At 35.1% G+C, this 23,422-nt stretch overlaps 1 protein-coding gene across 2 annotated transcripts in view; it reads right to left on the reverse strand.

Moving 5' to 3' along the window:
• Nucleotides 1-8,297: 8,297 nt before the first annotated feature.
• Nucleotides 8,298-23,422, reverse strand: part of NUDCD1 (NudC domain containing 1) — an 88,051-nt gene continuing 72,926 nt past the window's right edge. For both annotated transcript variants that reach the window (XM_055287067.2, XM_055287068.1), the window contains exons 9-10: nucleotides 10,931-11,090; nucleotides 8,298-8,929 (exon numbers count right to left, since the gene is read on the reverse strand). In XM_055287067.2, the coding sequence (XP_055143042.1) occupies nucleotides 8,637-8,929; nucleotides 10,931-11,090 (453 nt within the window). In that variant the 3' untranslated portion in view covers nucleotides 8,298-8,636. The remainder of the gene's footprint in view (nucleotides 8,930-10,930; nucleotides 11,091-23,422) is intronic.

The following is a 23,422-nucleotide window of genomic DNA, read 5'->3' on the forward strand; positions in this document are numbered from 1 at the left end:
TTTGATGCCCAATCTCCTCTTTCAAACTGCTTCCCATACTCTGCTCTGCTCACATGTCAAGCATCTCTCATTATCTAAGACCTTCACCCAGTTACAGGAGTATTAGTTTTTTACAGTCGTTTTGCCACGTGATGTTGATAACAAAGAATTTTCCCTGCTAACAATTCTCTCTGCTAACACAAGTATAAACAGATATATTTTGCTCTTTATTATTAAGGAGGTGATCTGAAAATATGAGCAGTCAAATACATTCTCATTACAGTATTTTCTGTCAGTGATGATATCTTAGATCTTTCCTGGTAGGTGTATGGCAGATGAGTGTCCGGGTTAAGGGAGGGGGGAAACTGCCAAGGCAGTAGCTGCCAGCGAGAAGTGGAGAGGAGAGAGGAAAAGGAGGAGGGGGAGGGATGAGAGTACAAAGGATGAAGGGGAGGAAGGGAGAGGGAGCAGAGAAGAGAAAGACAAAGAAAATTAGAAGTTCTAGATCATGAGAAACTCGAGTACATGAACATTCCTGCTAATGCTTTTCCCCTGTTCCAAGGCCCTAACAGGCCTCACATCCTTAAATATAATTTGTGATATTTCTCCTGGGCCCACTGCAAGGATTTTCAACTAGAACGTGGACATTTAAGCACTCGTAATTCTTATTATTGGCTTAAGTTATTCATCATGGAACATGTATAAATGATAAACTCAGAGGTGCTAATTTAAACTATAACATGTTCAGAAAAACTTTAAATATCAAAATGTACTCCAATGCTAAAACCCCTTAGACTGCACATGTCTCATAGGGGTCCTGAAGTCAGTAGATACATTTTTCTAGGATCACTGCAATTTTGGTGAATGCGCTCCTAAACAAGATACGTAGAATGTTTTCTGTGGTTTTCATAGACTGCATGTTAACAAGAACAAAAATGCTGACAGCTTAAAATCATTTCCTATAGACTCACATAGTCTTAGATGAAACGTAAATATCAGAAGAAAATAACAAAAGCAAAAATCAAGCAAATGTTTTGTCCAAATAACTCCTCATAATATTATAGGAAAAGTATTTCCTCTGAGAGTTTTTGGCAAGAGAGGGAATCACCACTTTATCTGGTTTCCCTAATAAAATTGTAGGAATAATTTCCCTACCATAAAATTCAAATTTCTTTAAAAATATGATGTTTCAACAAAGTTGAAGGCAAAAATACTAATACATTTTTAGAAATCCATTCATATTTAGCATGGAAGATGATCTCAGAGTCTTTTTCTTAGCTCTTTTCTCATGCTGTTGTTTCCATATGGCTTCATTGAAACAGAATCCACAAGCTACACAACTCACCTATTTAAAGTATATAATTCAAGAGTTTTTAGTATAATCAGAGTTGTACAGCCATCATCACAATCAATTTTTGTCACCCCCAAAATAAGCCCTATACCCATTAGCAGTTACTTTCCATTCCTCCCCCATTGTAGCCCCTAAGCCTCTGGCAAGCACTAATCTACCTTGTTTCTATAGATCTGCTTTTTTTTTTTTTCCCTTAAAGACAGGGTCTCACTTTGATGCCCAGGCTGGAGTGCAGTGGTGCAATCATGGCTCACTTCAGCCTCGACCTCCTGGGCTCAGGTGATCCTCCTACCTCAGTCATGTGCCACCATACCCAGCTAATATTTGTTATTTTTGTGGTAGAAGTGGGGTTTTGCCATGCTGCCCAGGCTGGTCTCTAATGATCTGCCCTCCTCAGCCTCCCCAAGTGCCAGGATTATAGGCGTGAGCCACCATGCACAGCAAGATCTGCCTTTTCATATACATGGAATCCTACCATCTGTAGCCCATTATGACTGGCTTCTTTCACTTAGCATAATGTTTTCAAGGGTTATCCATGTTGTAGCATCTTTTATTGCTATATAATATTCCACTGTATGGATAAGCCACATTTTATTTATTCATTGGTCAGGTGATGGCCATTTGGTTTGTTTATACTTTTTGGTTACTATAAACATGTGTGTACAGGTTTTTATTACTCTTGAGTATATACCTAGGTGAGGAATTGCTGGGTTATATGGTAACTGTTAACCTTTTGAAAAACTGCCAGACTCTTACAAAGCAGCTTTCCATGCTGGCTGCAATCTCAGTTATTTTTCCTCACACCTGATTCCAGCTGGGTTCCTGAGGCACCACTAATGAACTTCCTATTATATCAGCCTATGTAGGGGTATGCTTTATGCTTATATTATCTTGTGCCTCCACTAAGATATCTTCATCCTTCTCTTTTTCCTCTAAGTGTATATTTGCAGATAAAAGAAAAACACTGAATGCTTATTTACTACTTAGTAAAGGACTTCAGAAGAATAGTTTTTTGAGAGTTCTTCATTTCACAAATTTCAGTGACGGTATTAATTTTGTAGGCCAAACTACATTTTCTTTGTGAAAAACATAGATGGCAGATATCAGAACAATATTTATTCTAATGTCAAGAATATGTTTAATCTTCTTCAATATTCACCTGATACCATTTTTTTTCCTGCACTATGAGATAGATTCATATTGGATATTTTGGCAAGCATTAAAAGTGAATCTCAAACACTTAAAAAAAAGTCAGTTGCAGAAGTGGAAAAAATTTAAGTGGCTTAAAAATGTAATATGTTACAGATTTTTTTTTTCTTGTTTGGAGTAAAAAAATTGTAGACGGGGTGCATGGAAAATACCGAAGTCAGGAAATAGAGCTTCAGGATTGCAAGTTCATTTACTTTTATCTTCCCTCCCTGGTACCAAAGAAACTTCTTCCAAATTTCTTTTCATTAATATACATTTTTGAGGAGTTGCTAAACTATTTTAAAGTGAAAAAAAATTCCCCCATTTAAAAAGCACTTGTAACTGATCTATTAAACCCCTATGTGGATTAAAATATCAGTAATTCTCATCCATAGACTCTGATGTAAAAGTCTAGAATAAAGTCTCAATGTGCAGAGTATAGTCATACATTAAAAGAATTTTCCACCACGGAATTAGGCCTCTTCTGAGTACAAGTAACAGAAAATCTGACCTAAACTGACTTAGGGAAAAAGAAAACTTAATGACCCCCATTATCCAAAATTCTAAGAACAGCTGGTTTTAAGAATTTCTTGGTAGGACTAGATGATATTATCAAGGTTCATTTTCTCAGTCTCTTAGCGCCATCCTTCCTTGGCTCCCTATTTTGAGAAGTTCTCACCCTACTGTAGTGACAAATGTGGTTTTGTTTATATCCCTTTATTCTTACATCCAGTGGCAAGCCTTTGTCCCAGAAATCACTGCAAATTCTCACTGTGAATCACTGTTTCTAAATGGGTCAAGTGCCCATTTATGAACCAGTCACTGTGACCAGGGATTCTGCATTCGCAAAGTACTGACTGGTTTAGCCTTAATAATGTTCTCTATACATGGTGCCAAGGACAGAGTCAGTAACACACAAATATATTGGCTTAGAAAGAAATTATGGTATACTTCCAAAATAAGGGGAATGGGTATACTTCCAAGATAAAAGGGAAGGGATGCTGATCCCCATAATATAGGAAACATGCACTAAAATGCCACTGCAATACAAGAAAAAAAAAATTAAAAAGCAGAAATTAAATCGGTAAGAAAATTTTGATAAGATTCAATACTTAATCTTTAAAAAAAATTAAAAAGCATTATTGAGTTGATGTGCAAAATAGAATGCTTAAGGTATACTTTTTAATAAAATTTAACTTGTGTATACACTCACGAACTACAATTAAGATAATGAAGATATCTCTTTACCTAAAATGTTTCTCTGCCCATTTATAATCTTTCAAATCCCTCCCACTCAGGTAATCACTAATCTGTTTTCTATGTGTTTGCATTTTCTAGAATTTTGAGTTGAAGCATACAGTATGTATTTTGGCTTCTTTCACTCAGCATAATTACTTTGCAATTCATCTATGTTGGGTATATTGATACTTTTTATTGCTGAGTAATAATCCATTGCATGGACATAGCACAATGTATTTAGCCCTTCATCTGTAGACAGATATTTGACTTGTTCTGAGGTTTGACTATTATGAATGCTGTTGCTCTGTTCAAATCTTTGAATAGACATACACTTTCATTTATCTTAGGTAAAAGAATGGGTAAGTGGAATGGCTGGGTCACATGGAAGATGAATGTTTAGTATTTTAGAAAACCACTAAACTCTTTTCAAAAGCGATTCTACCATTTTACATTCCAAACAGCAGTGTTTGAGAGTTCCATTTGTTCCATACCTTTGCCAACATCTGGAATGGTCAGTCTTCAATTAAAGGATTTCAACAGCTATGTAGTGATACCACATTGTGCTTTCAATCTGCTCATTCCCAGTGACTAATAACGTTGAGTGCCTTTTCACATGCTTACTTGCCATTCATCTTGTATGATGTATCTGTTCAATATTTTGGCCCAATAAAAAATGTATGTATTTGACTATTTTATTATTGAGTTCTGAGGGTTCTTTATACATTCTGGATACTAGTCCTTTATCAAATAGTGATTTGTAAATGTTTTCTCCAAATCTGTGGCTTCTCATTGTCACAACACTGCCTAAGAACATAATTTCTTAATTTTGGTGAAGTATGATTTATCAGTTTTCTCTTTTGGTGTCATATACAAGAAATCTTTGCCTAATCCAGCCTTACAAAATTTTTCCTTTATGTTATCTGCTAGAAGTTGCACAGTTTCAGGTTTTACATTTAGGTCCAGGATCCATTTTAAGTAAATTCTGATATAAGGCTATGTTAGTTTCCTATGGCCGCTGTAATGAAATTACCACAAATTTGGTGGTAATGCATTCTGTCACAGGTCTGAGGCCAGAAGACCAAAATCAAGGTGTCAGCAGGGCCATTCCCCCTCCAGAGGCTCTGAGGGAGAATCTATTCCTTGCTTCTTCCAGCTTCTGGTGGCTGCCAGCATGCTCTAGCATTCCTCGGCTTGTGGCCTTTTATACTCCATCTTCACATAAGCTTCTCCTCTTTGTGTTTGTAATTGCACTCTGCCTCTCTCTAGTAAAGGAGACTGCAATTAGATTTAGGGTCCACCCCAGATAATCCAGGATAATTTTTCCATGTAAAGATCCTCATTGTAATCACTTCTGCAAAGACTCTTTATCTTCATAAGGTTGTATTTTCATGTTCCAGGGATTGGAACCTGATATCTTCAGATGGCCACTATTTAGGCTACTACAAAGGCAAAAATGAATACCCAATTGTTTTTGCGCCACTTGTTAAAAATATATCTTTTCTCCATCAAATTATCTCTGCATTTTGAATTACCTCTTCATTGAAATATCTCTGACTAAAATCAACCAACCATGTGTCTGAGTCTCTGGACTCTTTATTCTGATCTATGGATCTATTTGTCGAAATTGGTGCCAATACCACATTGTCTTGATTACTGTAGCTTTACTGACCATCTTTATTTTCTTTTCTGTGAATTAACTGTTCATATCTTTTGTCTGCTTTCCTTTTGTATAACTTGTTTGCTTTTTTATTAAATGATAGTTCTTATGTTCTAGATTTTAACATTCATACATTATGCATGAGTCACATATCTTTCCTCAGTCTGCTGCTTTATCTTATACCAAAAGTAGGTCATAAAGAAATTTTACATTTTGTAATGATCAAATTCATCAATCCTTTCGCTTATATTTTTGCCTTCTGGATCTTAAGAAGCCTTCTCAACCTTGAGAATATAGATATTTTCTTCTTGTAAGTATAGGACGATTAAATGTGTGTCTATTTTGTTTACTAATGCAATGATGCTACCTCTTTTTACTGCTTCATGATATATCTTGATATCTAGTTGGGTACCTTTTACCTTGGCTCTTTCTGTGCATTTATTCTTTCTTACCAATTCTAGAAGGCCTTACTTCTCTTTGCTTTATTATTTCTATACTTCCATCATTAGGCTTTTTTTTTTTTTTTTTTTTTTTTTTACCACTCAACTATTATTACTTGTTCAGTAAGACACACTTACTACTAAGAATTAGAATATTCTTCCAGTAATAATCAGTGATAAGTTTTGCCTTCTTATATGACTTGCCACACATAAACTTACCATTTGTTCTTTTCTATAGTTAATAACACAAAATATTAGAAATTCCTGTGTAATGATGGTTTAACTTGTTCTGTACAGTCATTTCCCTTTTATGTAGAAATGTGAAGAGTAAACTTTATTTAAGAGTATTTTTTTTTTTTAACATTGTTAACCATTCCTAATTTCTTGACACTGATTCTTTTTTCTAACTCTTCCCATTGGCAACTCCTCTATCTGACTATTGTGGGTAGTCTCCAATATTCTAGCCCTGGTCAGACTTCCTTAGCAGGAAAGCAACCACTCTATGTCACCCTCTCCTCTTTTTTTCCCTAAAAAGAAATTTTACCTGAAAATCATTAGAATGTAGATTGTCTCTTTATCCTCAGTAATACATTATCCTTAATACTTAAAAAATCACGCTAGGGTACATAGTTGATGCTTAAATGTGTTAAAAGAGTGAATATTGTTAAATGACTCTTAATATGCAAAACACATAAAATACTACTTTATTACTATCATAAATATTTTATAAATTCCTATTTAAAACATGATAAAAATCAACAAAAATACAAAGTACTATATTCTTAGCACTTGTAGTATATACCTCAATGTTCTAAGTATATGTACCTTAGAACATTGTTTAAACTGAGTTAAATGTTTATGGAATCCCTGAAGCATTTCAGGAAAATAGCTTGAAATCACGGCTCTAGACTTACTCATCTTTTAACATAGGTCAACATGCGACAATATTTAGGATTAATTATCCTGAGAGCTTTCAGTTCAACATTAATCATGCAAAAAAATCACATGCACAAAGAATATTGATTACTAAAATTGGCTATATATACATAGTCATGGTTAATTAAGCACCACATTTTTATTATACATTTTTCTTATGTTCCCTAAGAGGATATTATCTTTGGGGAAAATTTTAGAGAAAATTTAGATCTACTTTCCCATAATAAAGATATTTAATAATTCACTATTTAAATGGTCTTTTGTTTCATGAAGTTTTACAACAATACTAAAAAGTTCTGGAAATATCACTGTTTTGGTTTTTGGTTACTATACAGTTTTCCATCTCTATGATCTCATGATGTTTGGTATCTAGTCTCTCTTTCCTAATACGAATAGAGTACTATTAGGACTCCAATTGTCAATACTAATCCTCAGGACCTTTCCTAACTTTCTACCTAGCACCTCAATACTCTCTAGGAAACTGCATTCTGACAAAGGGTTTAGAACATGTATGTAATCCTCATCTTTTTTTCCTCCTCTCTGTCTCTCAAACATTCATTCATTAAAATTTAGTTGAGTCAAATACTTGCCCAGACAGGCAAAAGATATGTTAGGAACAAAGCTTTTCTATCTTATATTTCTTATCTTAATCTTCTGCCTCTTAAATGAAGGTCTTCTTAACTTCCTTATTAAAATATAAAATCCAACTTGAAGTTTATGTAAGATACATAGCTTGAAATGGTATAAAAAGTAATAAAAATTTCCAGGTACATACATACTAAAACAAACCTGGAAAGATAAGTTTGAAAAAACAAAATTTGTGGCAAAAAAGTATAACACATAAACAGGATTATTTTGTTTAAGTTGTTAGAAAAATAAAGCTACAAGGATAAATTATAATTTGTCCTTGTGTGGTAAGATTGTTCCATCAATGGCCCCCAATGAGTCATACCATCTGCTGTCAGCTTGTGTAGTCCCCTCATACTGACTCTAGACTTGGCCATGTGATTTGCTTTGTCCAATGGAACATTAGTAAATATGATAGATGTACAGGATTGATAAGCTTTTGCATATTGGAGCTTGCTCTCTTAAGATGTTTTCTCTACTATAGAAAGAAGACTCGTCTAGTCTACTGGAGGCTGAGAGGCCCTGTACAACAGAGACAGCCAACTCACTGAATCGTGAAAAATAATAAAAGTCCTTGTTTTAAACCACTGAGTTTTGGTGTGGTTTGTTATGCAGTGATGGATAATGTGAAATCTTATCTCTGTCTATGTCTGTGGTAGAGCAACTGGCTAAAAGTTAGATAAAGCTATACTTAATTTGAAAATAATAATAAAGGTCTCTCAGTAAACTTAAAAAATATTAGACCTGCTGTTCTCTAGCATTTCCCCCTCCATGTAGACTCAGTTATTCAATCCACTTAAATATATATGTACAATACTCAACATTTAACTATTATCCTGTACATTTTATAGGTACAGACTGTAGCAACTAATCAACAGAGTACACAATAAATATTTTTATTTTTAAACACTGAATTGTACATCTTTCATATAAAACATGAGATTCTAGCCTGTTTTAAAAAATAAGTATACTTGCTAGTACTGTCTTTACTCTTTTTTTTTTTTTTAAAGAAGCCAATGTTCTCTAAATCTGCAGCTTCATTCCATAGCTTTACAGAATCATAATCTCTTGAATATATTTCCAATGTTATGTAAAAAATAAAAAATCATACAAGATATATTTAGCACATTAAAACTTAAGAGGTTACAGTATAACCGTCCAGACCTCCAGGTACCACTGAATACTTTTCCAGTACAAAGAGGCCAATATGTTATAATAATTAATTCTCTGTATTCACTTTTATTAAAAAGAGGTTTTTGGTAGTAAGAACAAATAATCTCTCATTTGTTGCCTGAAATCCTAAAATAGGATCACTGGTTTCTAGGCTTGCTACTTGCTGCTTAGCAACCTGTCCTACTTGCCTGCCTTCCTTTCTGTTGTAAAGTACAGTGGACATGGGAGCAGGCTGACGATAGATGAATACTCGACGAAGGCACTCACAAAGAGCTGCATAGGAGTAATTTGGAGCACAGGCAAAAAATTTTTTGTCTCTCTTTGATGCTTGGACATAGCCTGCCAAGAATATGAGACAAACAAAAGAAAAACTACATATTAGACAGAAGGGGAAAAATGATGATTTAACATTTAATATTTTGCAATGTTTATTACAAATTAAAATGCCCAAGTAAAATATATACCATAAGGTATATAATTCTGAATCATTAATGATTAGCCACTATCAGTCTCTCCCAACTGGTACAAAAATACAACTTTAATTCCTAAGGAACAAAACAGATATGGCTTTCTCTCTTCAAAAAAAGCATAATATAGTTTCATTTAATTTCCACGAATAATGCAAACACTGAAATTCTAAAATCTAAAACACTCAATACATGACAAAATATCTTTAAGTGCCAATTTAATATTTAGCTTCGTGAATTACAGATAGGGCATCACAGAATCATTTTTTTCCTCTTAAATAAATTGGAAAACGTGTATAGGATACCATCATAAAGTTATTTTAGGTTTCTGTTCATAATGTATCCCTGAATGTACTAGTATTCGTGATGCATTCTCTTATTATCCCTAAAATGTTAGTGATATTTTTATACATCAATACCAACACTGTAACTGGATTTTTTTTGTACTTTCAGCCCCCAGAAGTAGAATGTTGATCACTATAACCTCAAAAATAATTTCAAGTCTCTAAACTGAAAAAATCCTTATCTTAATTCATGTACATGTTTAAAAAGTATCTTTTTGGATTAAAACAACATTTATATTCCAAAATATAAATTATGATTTTTAGATTGTGACATGGTTAGCAAATGTTAGGTATTTAAGATCATGTAAAATAAAAATACATTAATTAAAATTGAGATCTCATTAAACAATGAACAAGCAAACGAACTACTAAGCACATGCAGATCAATACTGTTTTTAAAAATATTAAGCAGGTTTGAAGCAGGAAAAGTGAAGATTTAGATACCTATTTAAATAGTTTAAAGTAGCTATCCAGGCTAACCTTGACAGAATAATGTATATAATATTTCAAGAGTACATATCTAATGTATGTTGATTTAACTTAGAATTAAGCATAGAATTCCTCTATAATAGGGGATGTGGGGACACAAATAGAAGATCTGAGCATCTAAAGATGATATGATAGAGCTTTCTTCTGACTAAAGTATAGATAATTTAAAAATAGCATTATAGTAGGGAGGCTAAAAATTATATGGTTAAATTAGTCAACCAAACTTTGTACTTCAGGTCATAAAAATCCATTTGGAGTCTGAACCAGTTCAGCAGCCTACATTATTAACTATAAGGGATAATTAATAAATTTCTTCTACAATTAGGATTGTGCACATATAGCCATCAAAATACATAACTTCACTTCTTGCTGCCAGTTTAAAATAACCTTTCAATAAAGCAACAACTATGGCTAATTCACATAAAAAATTTCTATCACACAATACTAATGCATTTTGACAGAAAATCAATGATTGCATACGTCTACAATTAAGTAGTTTAAACATTTTCAAGCCCTAATTTTAAAACTGATTTTTTTTCTTTTATCCTACCAAATGAATTTAATTTCTGCTTATCACCTCTTTCCATAAGTGTTTCATTATAATGGCTCTCTTTTGTACTTAATTTTGACAAAAGATGTCTCCTAATGTGCATTACACCTTAGGGGAATTCTATGATGTTTCTGAAGATTACTCTGAAGAAACTTGAATACAAGTTCCATGTAGGGTATTATCAACCTCCTTGTTCAGACTCTAGTATTATATGGCTTACAGAATTAGAAAAAGCAAATGACTTATTAGAATAATTCAAGTGGTTACATAACCACTTTCATTTCTATTCTGTGTTGAAGCATAAAAACAGATTAGTCTAAATGTTCCAACAGTGCTAACACCCATCAACTAGTACAAGCAAACAAATCATAGCGCAGATCAATCTAAATGTAATCAGGACAGCTCAAATTAAAAAGAAAAAAAAGAAATGAACTTTAAATGATGACGTAGTTTTGATTTCATGGAAAATGTCAAAGAGTTTGCTTTATACCTAAAGCATTGAAAGTTGCAATGTGCTCCCACATATCATCTTGCTTGCTGGAGTGTGGTTGCCAGAGTAGGGCATCAACATCATGGCGCAAACAGAAGCAGGGCATTTCTTTAGGATCCACTATGACAGAGAAAAGGTACTGGTTGCTTCCAAGATTCACCTAAAAAGTGATTTAAAAAAAATTTACTCAACAACAAATTAACAATAGCAACAATAACAATGGCAGAAGCTGACAACCAGCATTGTCAGCAACTGTTTTATACTTTTTATATACTTAATCTGATTGACTCCTCATAATATCCCTGAGATAAATGTGCTACTGTTATGTTCATTTCAAAGCTGAGGAAAGTGATGCACAAGGCATTTAGGTAACTTGTCGATGGTCAGCCTGGCCATAAGTCATGGAGCTGAAATTTGGACCCAGAGTCTATGTTCTTAATCACCACGTGATATACCACTTCTTAATTGTTAGTAAATAGTTTAAAACAGGATATAAAGCAGGGGTCCCCAGTCACTGAGCCGCAGACTGACTGGTACCAGTCAGTGGCTTTTTAGAAACTGGGCCACACAGCAAGAGATGAGCAGCAGGCAAGGGAGCATTACTGCCTGAGCTCCGCCTCCTGTCAGATCAGCAGTGGAATTAGATTCTCACAGGAGCGTGAACACTATTGTGAAATGCACATGCAAGGGATCTAGGCTGTCCGCTCCTTATGAGAATCTAACTAATACCTGATGATCTGAGGTGGAGCAGTTTCATCCTGAAACCATCCACCAAGCCCCCACAAGCCCATGGAAAAACTGTCTTCCACAAAACTGGTCCCTGGTGCCAAAAAGGTTGGGACTGCTGATATAAAGCACCAATTTTATAAGCAGACTATTTTTAAACCATAGAATACACACATGAAGTTTACTAATGCTAACTTGTAATAATTACCAAGAACAATGACACTACCAGAATTTATGAGCACATTCTACATGCCAGGCATGTTATAAATACTAATCTTCTCAACAACACGCAGGCTATTATTATCTTCATTTAAGGGATGAAATAACAGGCTTGGAGAGCTTGAGTAACTTGTTCTAGGCTAAAGAGAAATATCACAATGCTGGAATTCACACTCATGTTTAAAACTATTTACTTAAATGTATTGCTTAATTAAGGTATCAATGTCAATATGTCAATAATGTCAACATTTGTTATTGTAACACATCAATAATTGTTATTGCAATATTGATGCCTAAAGAAATTCATTTTAATACAAAATCATCAAATTGAAACTCTCTGAATTCCATCTACAGAAATACTTTTTCTAAATGAAGATATGTTGTAAGGATAGTCTTTAAGAGAAATGTTATTATCAGAGTTGAAAATACGAAACAGAATACCAACAAAAATCACATCAAATGTAGAAAATATAAAATATGCACAGTACTTAATAAATATGTAATTGATTCTAGGAGTTTGCAAGCAGACTGGAGAACAGTAAAAGGTTGGGTTAAAGTAAGAAGTGGAGACCTGACCTGAATCCAATAAGGAAAGCTGTGAAGTGGCTCTCCAGCAAGGGGACCTATTATTGGCAAAGCTGTAACAACACAGGCTATTGGCCACAGGAGAATACAATGTCAGAGCAACCCATCTTCTGCTCCCCAGCAACGCCAGGGAAATAGGGCTTTTTCGTAGAGCCAGTGCTTGCTCTCTACAAAATAAGGGGAGAAGGCCAGCACACAGAGACCACAGACTATTTCTTTTCTCTCCTTACTCTCGATGATCAGTGGCTAGACGAGGTTTATTTTCAAAGTCACCACTACCTAACTGGCCTTTTATTATTATAAGGTTTGATGGACCTAACACTGCTTCAGCTCTCTTCCCTGTACTCCAACTCTGATATTCTATTTTTTTTTTAACCAAGGGCTTTCACAGAAGAAAAATAAACAACAGCTAAAATATAAGTTGAATTAATATTTTCACAAAAACACATCTACTTTCATGAGCCAAGTGCCTAAAGAATGTATTGAACATTATGAGGATTAATATAATTGAATGATCTCTGGTCCACCCATACTTGAAGAGACAGCAGTGAGAAAAGAACAGAGCACCCTGAACCACCAAGTGAAAGGTGACCACCAAGGGAGATCAATCATGAAAATAAGAGGATGAGAATGAAGGTAGGTGCCTTACTATGAGCCCCTCACTCTGACTTAAGATGTTTCTTCACTTCAGCAGCCACTTACCTTACACATATTTCCATTATGGCGCCTGTGTCAAGTGTTGTTAATTATGAAACTAGCAATTTCATACAGCTTGTCTTTGCCACACCTTTGACATGGCATTCTGTTTGGACTCCTTGTATTTTTTTTACCTGATAGATTCCCATTTACCTCTAAGACTCAATTCAACCATCAGTTGCTCCCAGAATTCTCCCACTCTCATGGTTATACGAGCTGCTTGAATTCTGAGAACTCCAGCATCATATATGTTATTCCTATCAAATTACTTATCATATTAGATTATTAATATTTTTACATACCACCTGTGGCAGGCTGAATAATGTCCCCCAAAGATGTCCACATCTAAATCCCTTGGAACCTGTGAATAAGTTACCTTATATGGCAAAAGGGACTTCGTAGATGTGATTAAGTTTAAGGTCCTGGGATGGAGAGATTATCCTGGAATACGTGGGTGGACTCAATGTATTAAAAAGTATTCTTAGGGAGGGAGGAGGGCCACAGACACAGAAGGTGAGATAACAACAAAATCAAGGGGATACACAGAGTTTAAAAGATGATATACTGCTGGCTTTGAAGACAGAGGATGGGGCCAGCCACAAGCCAAGTAATGGAGGCAGCCTCTAGAAGTTAGAAATGGCAAGGAAATGGATTCTCCCCTAGAGCCTCCAGAATGCATGTAGTCCCTACAAATCATTTTAGGACTTCTGACCTCCCAAATTGTAAGAGAATAAGTCTGTGTTGTTTTCAACCACTACAGTTGCAGCAATTCGTTGCAGTAGTAACAGCAACCTAACATACCACCCATCTCACAATGCTAATTATTCTTGGGAACTAGAAATTTGCCCTTTTTTCTCCAAATTGTAAAGAAATTTTTTTAAAATGAATGTTAAAATCACAAAAAGTGATTATTTTTGTAATATCTTCACCAAGGCTAATCTATCTTTAGATTTGGGAATTATCTATTTTACAGTTAGAATAATTGGCTGAAGATTCTGTAAGGCAAAAATCTCATAATTAGGTTCTTAACCTAACGAGAGGGTGACTAGGGTCAAGAGCTTCTAGACTTAGTACATAGTTCTCTGTGCCTTTTAGTTCTCACTTCCAGAAATCTTAGTTTCTCAGTAATTTCCCCCTATAGCTTTCCACTGTTTGGAAAAAAAAAAAAAAAAGGTCCAAATTGCCTTAAATGGCATTTTGAAATCTTTTCAAAACCTGACCCCAGCATACTTTTCAATATTCACTATTACTTTCCTTAAAATATAACATTTAGCAAAACTGGATCACAATTTGCAAAACTGTCTCCCCTATTTCCCCATTCCTTTATTCATGCTTTTTTTTAACCCGTTGCATATCCTGTCCATTATACACTCTATGCCATATGCAAATGGCATCTTCTCCTCCAAAGAAGTTTCCCCTAACGCTATTAAAAAGAAATCGTGTATTGCAACTAATTATTTATACCTTTCCTATAGAGTTTGTCTCTTCATTTCACTTACAGGCTCTTTGAGGGTGATAGCTATGACTTTGGGTAGGGTATTTAAACCATTTTATTCCCCTTATAAATACAGTAATACTACTACTCACTTCACAATTGTTATGATGAGTAAACAATCTATTTCAAAGCTTAGAAAGAACTTAATAAGTGTTCATGTTGATTATTACCTGTCTAGGAAAGCCCTTAATAAGTATTAATGTTAATTATTACCCTTCCAGCATTCTTAAAACATTTTGTTTTGTATATTAATGGCATTTCAAATTTTAAGAATGAGATGAGTAACACTGACAGGAAAGCATAGCAGCTTTCAAGTAATCTTCCTGTAGCTCACAGCTACAGCTCTTAAACAATTTTATCTCTCAGAAATGTGTAAATAGCTATAAAAATAACATATACTTATTCTGTCTTAATCCCAGCATATTTGAGACAAAGTTCTATACTCTTGTACCATTTCAAAAATGAGAAATACAGAATTCATTGCTCTACTTGTCATTTTGTCATATAAATTCTATTTTTATCAGTGGTTACAAATGTATGCTTATTGCTTTCAATTTTTTTTATTTTTATTTATTTTTTATTTTTATTTATTTTTTTTTTTGAGACGGAGTCTCGCTCTGTCGCCCAGGCTGGAGTGCAGTGGCACAATCTCGGCTCACTGCAAGCTCCGCCTCCTGGGTTCACGCCATTCTCCTGCCTCAGCCTCTCCAAGTAGCTGGGACTACAGGCGCCCGCCACCACGCCCGGCTAATTTTTTTTTTGTATTGTTAGTAGAGACGGGGTTTCACCGTGGGCTTTCAATTTTATATATTCGTATAACGCATATATTCCTCAGTAAATGGATCTGCCCCTGAAAAGGGACAAAGTCATGTTTCAAATAAGATTTGGATTTTTAACATATACTCAAAACCAAGTACCTTAAAGTTTAAAATCCAAAGTAAACAAACTAGTCAATTTTTTGATGGCAGTAACTACATATAATTTACAGAGAGACGTAAGAATCCCATTAAAAAACGAGACATATATAAAGAATTGTTGAATTTTTTTTTTTTTTTTTTGAGATGGGGTCTCACTCTGTCACCCAGGCTGGTGTCCAGTGGCACATTCATGGCTCACAGCAGCCTTGACCTCCTGGGCTCAAGCAATCCTCCAACCCTAGCCTCCTGAGTAGCTGGGACTACAGGCACACACTGCCATGCCTGGGGAATTTTTTAATTTTTTTGTAGAGATGAGGGGTCTCACTATGTTGCCCAGGCTGGTCTTGAACTCAACCCAAGCAATCCTCCTGCCTCAGCCTCCCAAAGTGCTAGGATTACAGGTGTGAGCCACTGGTGCCTGGCAAGAATTGTTGAATTCTTTACTTCTTTCTGTATGTAGTAAGAGACTACGTGATACTCATTTTACTTAATAAATAAATTCTAGCTTCCCTATTTTTTACTTCAAAACTGAGTATTTCATACAGCTAAATAAAATAAAGATTATGCTACTGCCAGACGTTTGCTACTTCTTAGGTTGGCCAGATGCCACAAAAGGAAAACAATTCAAAGATTCCAAACTAAAAGTGGATAAAGAAACTGAACATGAGCATTATTATTATTATTTTTTTTTTTTTGAGACGGAGTCTCGCTCTGTCACCCAGGCTGGAGTGCAGTGGCGCGATCTCAGCTCACTGCAAGCTCCGCCTCCCGGATTCACGCCATTCTCCTGCCTCAGCCTCTCCGAGTAGCTGGGACTACAGGCGCCTGCCACCACGCCCAGCTAATTTTTTGTATTTTTAGTAGAGACGGGGTTTTACCGTGGTCTCGATCTCCTGACCTCATGATCCGCCCACCTCGGCCTCACAAAGTGCTGGGATTACAAGCGTGAGCCACCGCGCCCAGCCGAGCATTATTTTAAGATAATGCCTAAAAGGTGTTTGGCTTCATTTTTCTCATGGTGGTATTAGAATCTCTTGATAGCTGTTTATACCTTTCACTATTATTTCCTGCCTCACTGCCTACCTGGGACTCCCAGCATTATGCTTAACAAGAGTAGTGCGAGCAGACATCTTGGCCTGTTCCCAGTTGTAGCAGAAGCCTTCAGTCTTTTACCATGAAGTATGGTGTTAACTCCAGGGTTTCTGATGAGGCAGTTTCTTTCAATTCCTAGTTTGCTCAGCATTTTTATCATAAATGAATGGTATTTTTTTCATATTCTTTTTCTGCAACAACTAGGATGATCAAATATTTTTCTTTAGTCTGTTGATATGGTGAATTATACTGATTGATATTTGAATAACAAAATCAGCTCTGAGTTCCTAGAATAAACCCTACTTGGTCATAATGTAATTTTCCTTTTTACTTATTGATGGATTTCATTTACTAATATTTTGTTAAGAATTTTTGTGTCTGTATTCATGGAGGATATTAGTTTTTTTTCTTCCTGTTTTCTCATCTTTTAATGTCTTTGGTATCAGGGTAATGCTAGCCTCATAAAATAAGTTGGAAAGTGTTCCTTTCTCTTTAACTTTCTAGAAGTTTGTAGAGAATTGGTATTGTTTCTTCATTTGGTAAAACAAACCAGTCAAGCCATCTGCAGCTGGAGATTTGTTGGAAAGCTTTTAAAAATGAATTTGATCTTCTTCAACAGATATAACTAATGAGGTCTCATCTTTTTCTTTTTCTTTTTTTTTTTTTTGAGATGGAGTCTCGCTCTGTCACCCAGGCTGGAGTGCAGTGACACAATCTCGGCTCACTGCAACCTCCGCCTCCCAGGATCAAGCAATTCTCTGCCTCAGCCTCCCAAGTAGCAGGGATTACAGGTGCTCACCACCACGCCTGGTTAATTTTTGTATTTTTAGTAGAGACAGGGTTTCACCATCTTGGCCAGGATGGTCTTGAACTCCTGACCTCATGATCCACCCACCTCGGCCTCCTAAAGTGCTGGGATTACAGGAATGAGCCACCGTGTCCGGCCAGGTCTCATCTATTTCTTAAGTGAACTTAGTAATTTAAATTTAAAAAATTTGTTCCATATAAATTGTCAAATACATGGAAATACAGTTGTTCATAAGACTTCATTGGTTACACTTTAGTGTCTTTAGGATCTCTATTGACATCCTAAGTGCTATTCCTGATGTTGACACTTTGTGTTTTCTTTTTCCTCAGTCTGGCTAGAGACTTATCAACCTTGATCTTTTCAGAGGACTAGCTTTTAGTTTATTAGTTTTCTCTATTATTTCCTTCTTTCAATTTAACTGGTTCCCACTTTTATCCATAGAGTGTCCTTCCTTCTGCTTGCTTTAGATTTAGTTTGCTCTTCTTTTCCTAGTTTCTTAATGTGAAAGCTTAAACTACTAAATTGGGGCACTTTTTTCTTTTCTAGTATAACATGTAATGCTGTAAATATCCCCCTAAGCTTTAGCTGTGTTCCACGTGTGCCATGTTTCATCTTCATTCAATACAAAATATGTTTTAACTTTCCTTTTGAGTTCCACTATAATTCATAGGTTACTCAGTTTTGCTCGAGTACTTTCCTCAGTGGTATTGTTCCATCCCAAGCTTTAGGCCTTCACTGTGCATGTTCACCTCAGAGACAGTCTATGCTCTTACTTCCTCTCTAGCGGTAGGCTGCGGTTACTTGTTGCTTGATGTTCTTCCTAGCCTGATGGTGAGGGGGATGTGGGTTGGGGAGTCAAGGAAAAGCATTCTCTACTGTCTTGCTCAGCCTCAGTACTCTGTGACCTCAGTTTCAGGGTTTTAGCTTTTTCAGAGATACTGCCCTCCTCCAGTGGTAGGTGACTTCTAATAACCTGGATGATTTTCTGCCCCTCCTCAAGGCATAGAGATGGTGTTTTGAGGTTTTTCTTTATCTTTTCCTCTAGCTGCAATGGGTCTTCTTCTGAACCCTTGGCAAGCTAAGATTTGATGCTCTTCCCTCAGCAGCTTAGGCTGCTGATACTTAAGAAAAAAACAGTGCAGGCAAGACTTCATACTTTTCCCAAAGCAGAGAACACTCCCCTCTAATCCAATTCTGAACCAGCAAAATAGCTTTTTCTAATGTCCTGCCCTCGTCAAGGTCCGTAAAGAAGATCCTGTAAGTGTGAGCAACTTCCCTTATGTCTGTGAATGCTAGGTGACAGTTACGGATCACACCATGTCTTTAGCAATCTGTTAGTTGAATCCTTCTTACTCACTTACATGGCCGTCCTCCTGTCTCCCTCCAATGTTCAGGTGAACCAGTGTCCCTATCTCATCTCTCCTTGACTTACTTTTCCTTAGATTTTAAGCTGTTGGCTGCCCTGTAAGGTCAGCTTTCTGATGAGTCTTTAAAAAGTTACGATTCCATAAATAATCCAGCATTATTTTCTTACAATGGGCGTGACAATCTTTCCAACTTTCTACATTTTAGGCAAAAGCAGGAATTTCCTTGATCACTATTTATTAACTTGCCTAAAAAGCTTAGGATTTCAACTTATAATCAACAGACTAGTGACAATTCAATATCTACGAGAGGTTCCAAATATACAAGTAGCCAAACCATGTACTATAGGAACCCACTTCCCTGGCTTCTGCCAACAGAATCAAGGGTTGGCATCTAATCCAAAGTTAACCATCTTTAATCTACTGATTTATAAAATGGTTATGATGGAGTGTATTCTTGAACAGATGCTTCCCATACCGGATGGTGGTTAGCCAAAACAGTAAAGTCCTCTTGTTCAGGAAGTTTAAATACCAAAAAATAAACAATTCAAGCTAAGAAGAGAGGCAGAAGATATAGCTAGAGAGTACAGTAAGCAGAAACCATGAAAGATGTAGAAAGGAAGGGAGTGATCAATAAGTAGAAGTATGCTCAGCAGAAGCAAATACAGAAGATGGCAATGTGATCATAACAGCACAGAACTGACTTAGAGAACAAGTTGATTATCAAGAGGCAAATAGATCGCCTGGTCATCAGAACTTGTGTTATTTTCTAAACAATGTTCCACATTTCCTTTAGGCCTGACTTGCCAGTGAATTTGTTTCCAAAATGACCTTCGTTATCCACGAGATCTAAAGAGATTGTTTCCACTGTTCCTCATAGGCTCCATATATGCTTACATCATGACTTGAGATAACCAAAGGTTTTCTCTGTTGCCTGCAACCTCTAAAAGTTTAGGTAACAGGATTTCTTCCAAAACAACTGTACTTCCAGTACAACTGTACTTTGCTTTTTCTTCCAAAAGCAAAGTACAATTAAAATTAAAAAGTAAAGTGACTAAAATAACTAGTTTTGCTAAGTGAATTAAGTGAATTAAAGTGAAGTGTGATAAAAAGCACAATTAAAGTATACTTAATTTTTATATTTATTTTAAATATATTTAAATATTTTATATTTATTTTTATATTTATTTTAAATACCAATATGAGAAAAAGAAAAAAATATATGAAGAACAAAAGGATATTGCATCATAATTTGAAGTGGAAAACGGGAAGTAAAACATTATCCATTATCTAGCATGGGCCATTACCTGGAAGAAAAAAGTACAAGATGTTCAGAAGGTTCCTGAGTCAAGAATAGGTGCCACAAAACCCATTTTTCACTAGAGAACTATTTATTCTGACTGTGAACAAAATTCCATCGAGTTTACAACTTGGTAGCCAAGAGCAAAACAGGAGAGCAAATAAGAAAGAAAAGGACGGTTGCTTGGGGTACATGCACTGCCAGAGGTGAGATGAAGCAGCCAATAGCTTATGAGCAGTGGAAACAAACACAAAAGACATTTTTTTTACATGAAGTAGGCAAAGACTCCCATTTAATTCAAATACCTTTAATGGTAATTACCTAGAAATACAAAGTATGGTAATTAATGTTCATTTTGATGATATGTAACCATCAACAAAATGTTACTTTCTCTTCAGAATGCTTTATGTAAGATGTTGGGCAAATAACACGTTTTAGTAAGATTCTGAGGGGGAAAAGAAGGCTTTAAATATTTTTGGTATTTGAATGGAAAAAATTAACTTGTTTAGGCAATTTACTCACTTGGAAAATTCATTCCTTGTTAATACCAACTAAATATCTTACTGCATAAAAAACAACTCTAAACTCCATAAATCCTTTGGGCAATAAAATATACTTCCACATTTCTTCTCTTACGTTTACTCTAGAAAAGGTCATATTTACCTTTGAATTACCTTTGTAGTCTTTGAATGAAGACTACAATTAGAGTAAAATATTCTCTAGGGAAAATTTGACATGCATTTCAAATAGTCAATTAATTGTCTTATTATTCTCTTTGTAGAATACTTAGCAATTAAAGACTTCTGAAGATTAAATGTCAGTGAAAGACAACTTTTAGTCACTTCTAATACCAAATTGAATTTAAAAATAATATTAATAAAAAGGTTTATCTACTCAGAAATAAAGTATGTATTGGGATGCCAGATTGAAACTTTAATTCCAAATTCATATTCTGTACATAGAATAAATTGTAAAAATTATTTACTGTGTTCTTACTATGTATCAAGTATTTAGCTGATCTGTATTTACTACCTTATTTAATCTTCGCTAACTGAGAATTAAGAATATGATCCCATTTAAAAGCAGAAGCTCAAACTTGGTAAGTTCAGAGATTTAAGTCAAGAAGCTAATAACTGGTAGCTAGAATTTAAATTCAGATATATTTCCAAACTCATGTTCTTTACCACCACCTGCATGTTCTCCCAAAGTCCATTTTATAGCGACTATTAACCACCAGAATGTGTCCCTGGCTAGACACTAGTTCAGATATGGTAACCCACATACCATAAATATGCTTATCATCTAGTTTTGTCAGTTAAGTTGTATAGATAAGTTGTTCATCCATTTTGTGTATAAAATTGATGTCTAAAAAATATGGAAAAGAAGTAAATCCTGCGTTGCATTTTTTGGTTTGAACACCCATTAAGTTACCTATATACTTAAATATCTCTTTACCTTGACTACAGACTGAAGCATAGGAAGATGTCAGATCTTAGCTAAGTGGTATAAAATACAATTGGTGGAAATGCACTTAAATTTCTACTTTAAAAAGCCACAATAACTATTACTTAGAAATATTTTTTAAAACTGATACTTTTTTTTCATTTTTTGAAAATTATCAAATTAGGTCTTAACTATGATGAATCATAACATTTTACTGACTATTCCAGTGAAGGATACATATAAATGTTACCAGATAAAATAAATATACAGATACATATCAGAAAATAGAAAGTCCCATACGGAAAAAAAAAAAAAAGAAAAAAGCACGTGAAATGATGGATAATGTGGTTATGTTTTAATAGGGGACAGAAGACAACGTGAGCAGAGGTAAATAAAAAGAGTAAGAGGAATAAAGTAAGGAAACGGTGAGAAAAGGTAGAACAGTTCAGGCAGAGATAATAACAAATGCAAAGATTCTAAGGGAAAAGCACGTTTCAGTAGGTTTGAAGAACAGCATAATGGCCAGTGCAGCTAAAGAAAAGTGAACTAGTTGCCGGGTGCTGTGACTCACACCTGTTATCCCAGCAATTGGGAGGCTAAAGTGGAAAGATCACTTGAAAGTTCAGGAATATGATACCTGCTTGGGCAACACAGTGAGATCCCACATCTACAAAAAATCCAAAAATTAGCTAGGCGTGGTAGGATGCACCTGCGGTCCCAGCTACTCAGGAGGCTGGAAGTGGGAAGACTGCTTGAGCCTGGGAGGTCTAGGCTGCAGTGAGTATGCACTTCAGCCTTGGTGACAGAGCGACACCTGTCTCAAAACAAAAAGCAAAACACAACCCTGAAAACTGAACTAGGAAAAAATGGTGAAAAATAAGATAATCAGGACTGGATGGCAGTGTTCTTTTAAACTATGTCTTCACATTGGTAGCAAAATCAAGTTAGAAAATCAAGAACAGGATTTTCTATTTTATTTCATTAAAATACCATAGAAGAATATTAGAGTACATCTCATACAATAAGGATTGTACTGTTTTGTGAAACTTTTGCATCGGATGTGTGTGTGCATGTGTTGAGTCTCAATTAAACAAGTATCACATATAATGAGTTGCAGAAACTTGGAAGGTTCTTTGTAGACCATGGTAAGGACACTGAAAATTATTCTAAATGTAACACATAGGAAGCCTGCTACAGGGAGAACAGGAATAGAGAAATGACATAATCTACTAAATCCTTTAAAAATATTACTTTGATCTTCACACAAAGTACTTATTAATTCAAAATGAAAGATAACTTTAGATTACAGAAACCTGGTAGACATCACATAATGAAATATCGCACCACAAGAACAAGAAAAAATGACACCAACTTCCTCTTAATGTGATACACTGCAAGGGAAACATCTTTTATGTAGTATTCCTGGCAAAAAAAAAATGCAACGTCTGAACCTGATGAGGATATACAATCCAATTAAAAGATAATCTATAAAAAAGGTACAAAATAAAGCTAAAAATGTTGGTTAACTTGCTATTCCAAATTACAGGAGATTAAAGAGACACCATAACTAAGCATTTAAAAATTCAACACCTCTTCATGATAAAAAAAAAAAAAAAAACTCAGCAAACTAAGACTAAACATGACTTCTACTTAAATAAAAACTCTAGAACTAATGTCATATTTAATGGTAAACCACTCAATCTTTCTTCCTAAGATTAGGAACAGGACAAGAATTCCTATTCTCATCACTGATATCTGCATTGCATCTAATATCCTAGCTAGTACAATAAGGTAAGAAAAAGAAACAAAAGGTATGCAGATTGGAAAAGAAGAAGTTAATCTCTTCA

This window comes from Symphalangus syndactylus, chromosome 7 (assembly GCF_028878055.3).
Source record: "Symphalangus syndactylus isolate Jambi chromosome 7, NHGRI_mSymSyn1-v2.1_pri, whole genome shotgun sequence".
NCBI lineage: Eukaryota > Metazoa > Chordata > Mammalia > Primates > Hylobatidae > Symphalangus > Symphalangus syndactylus.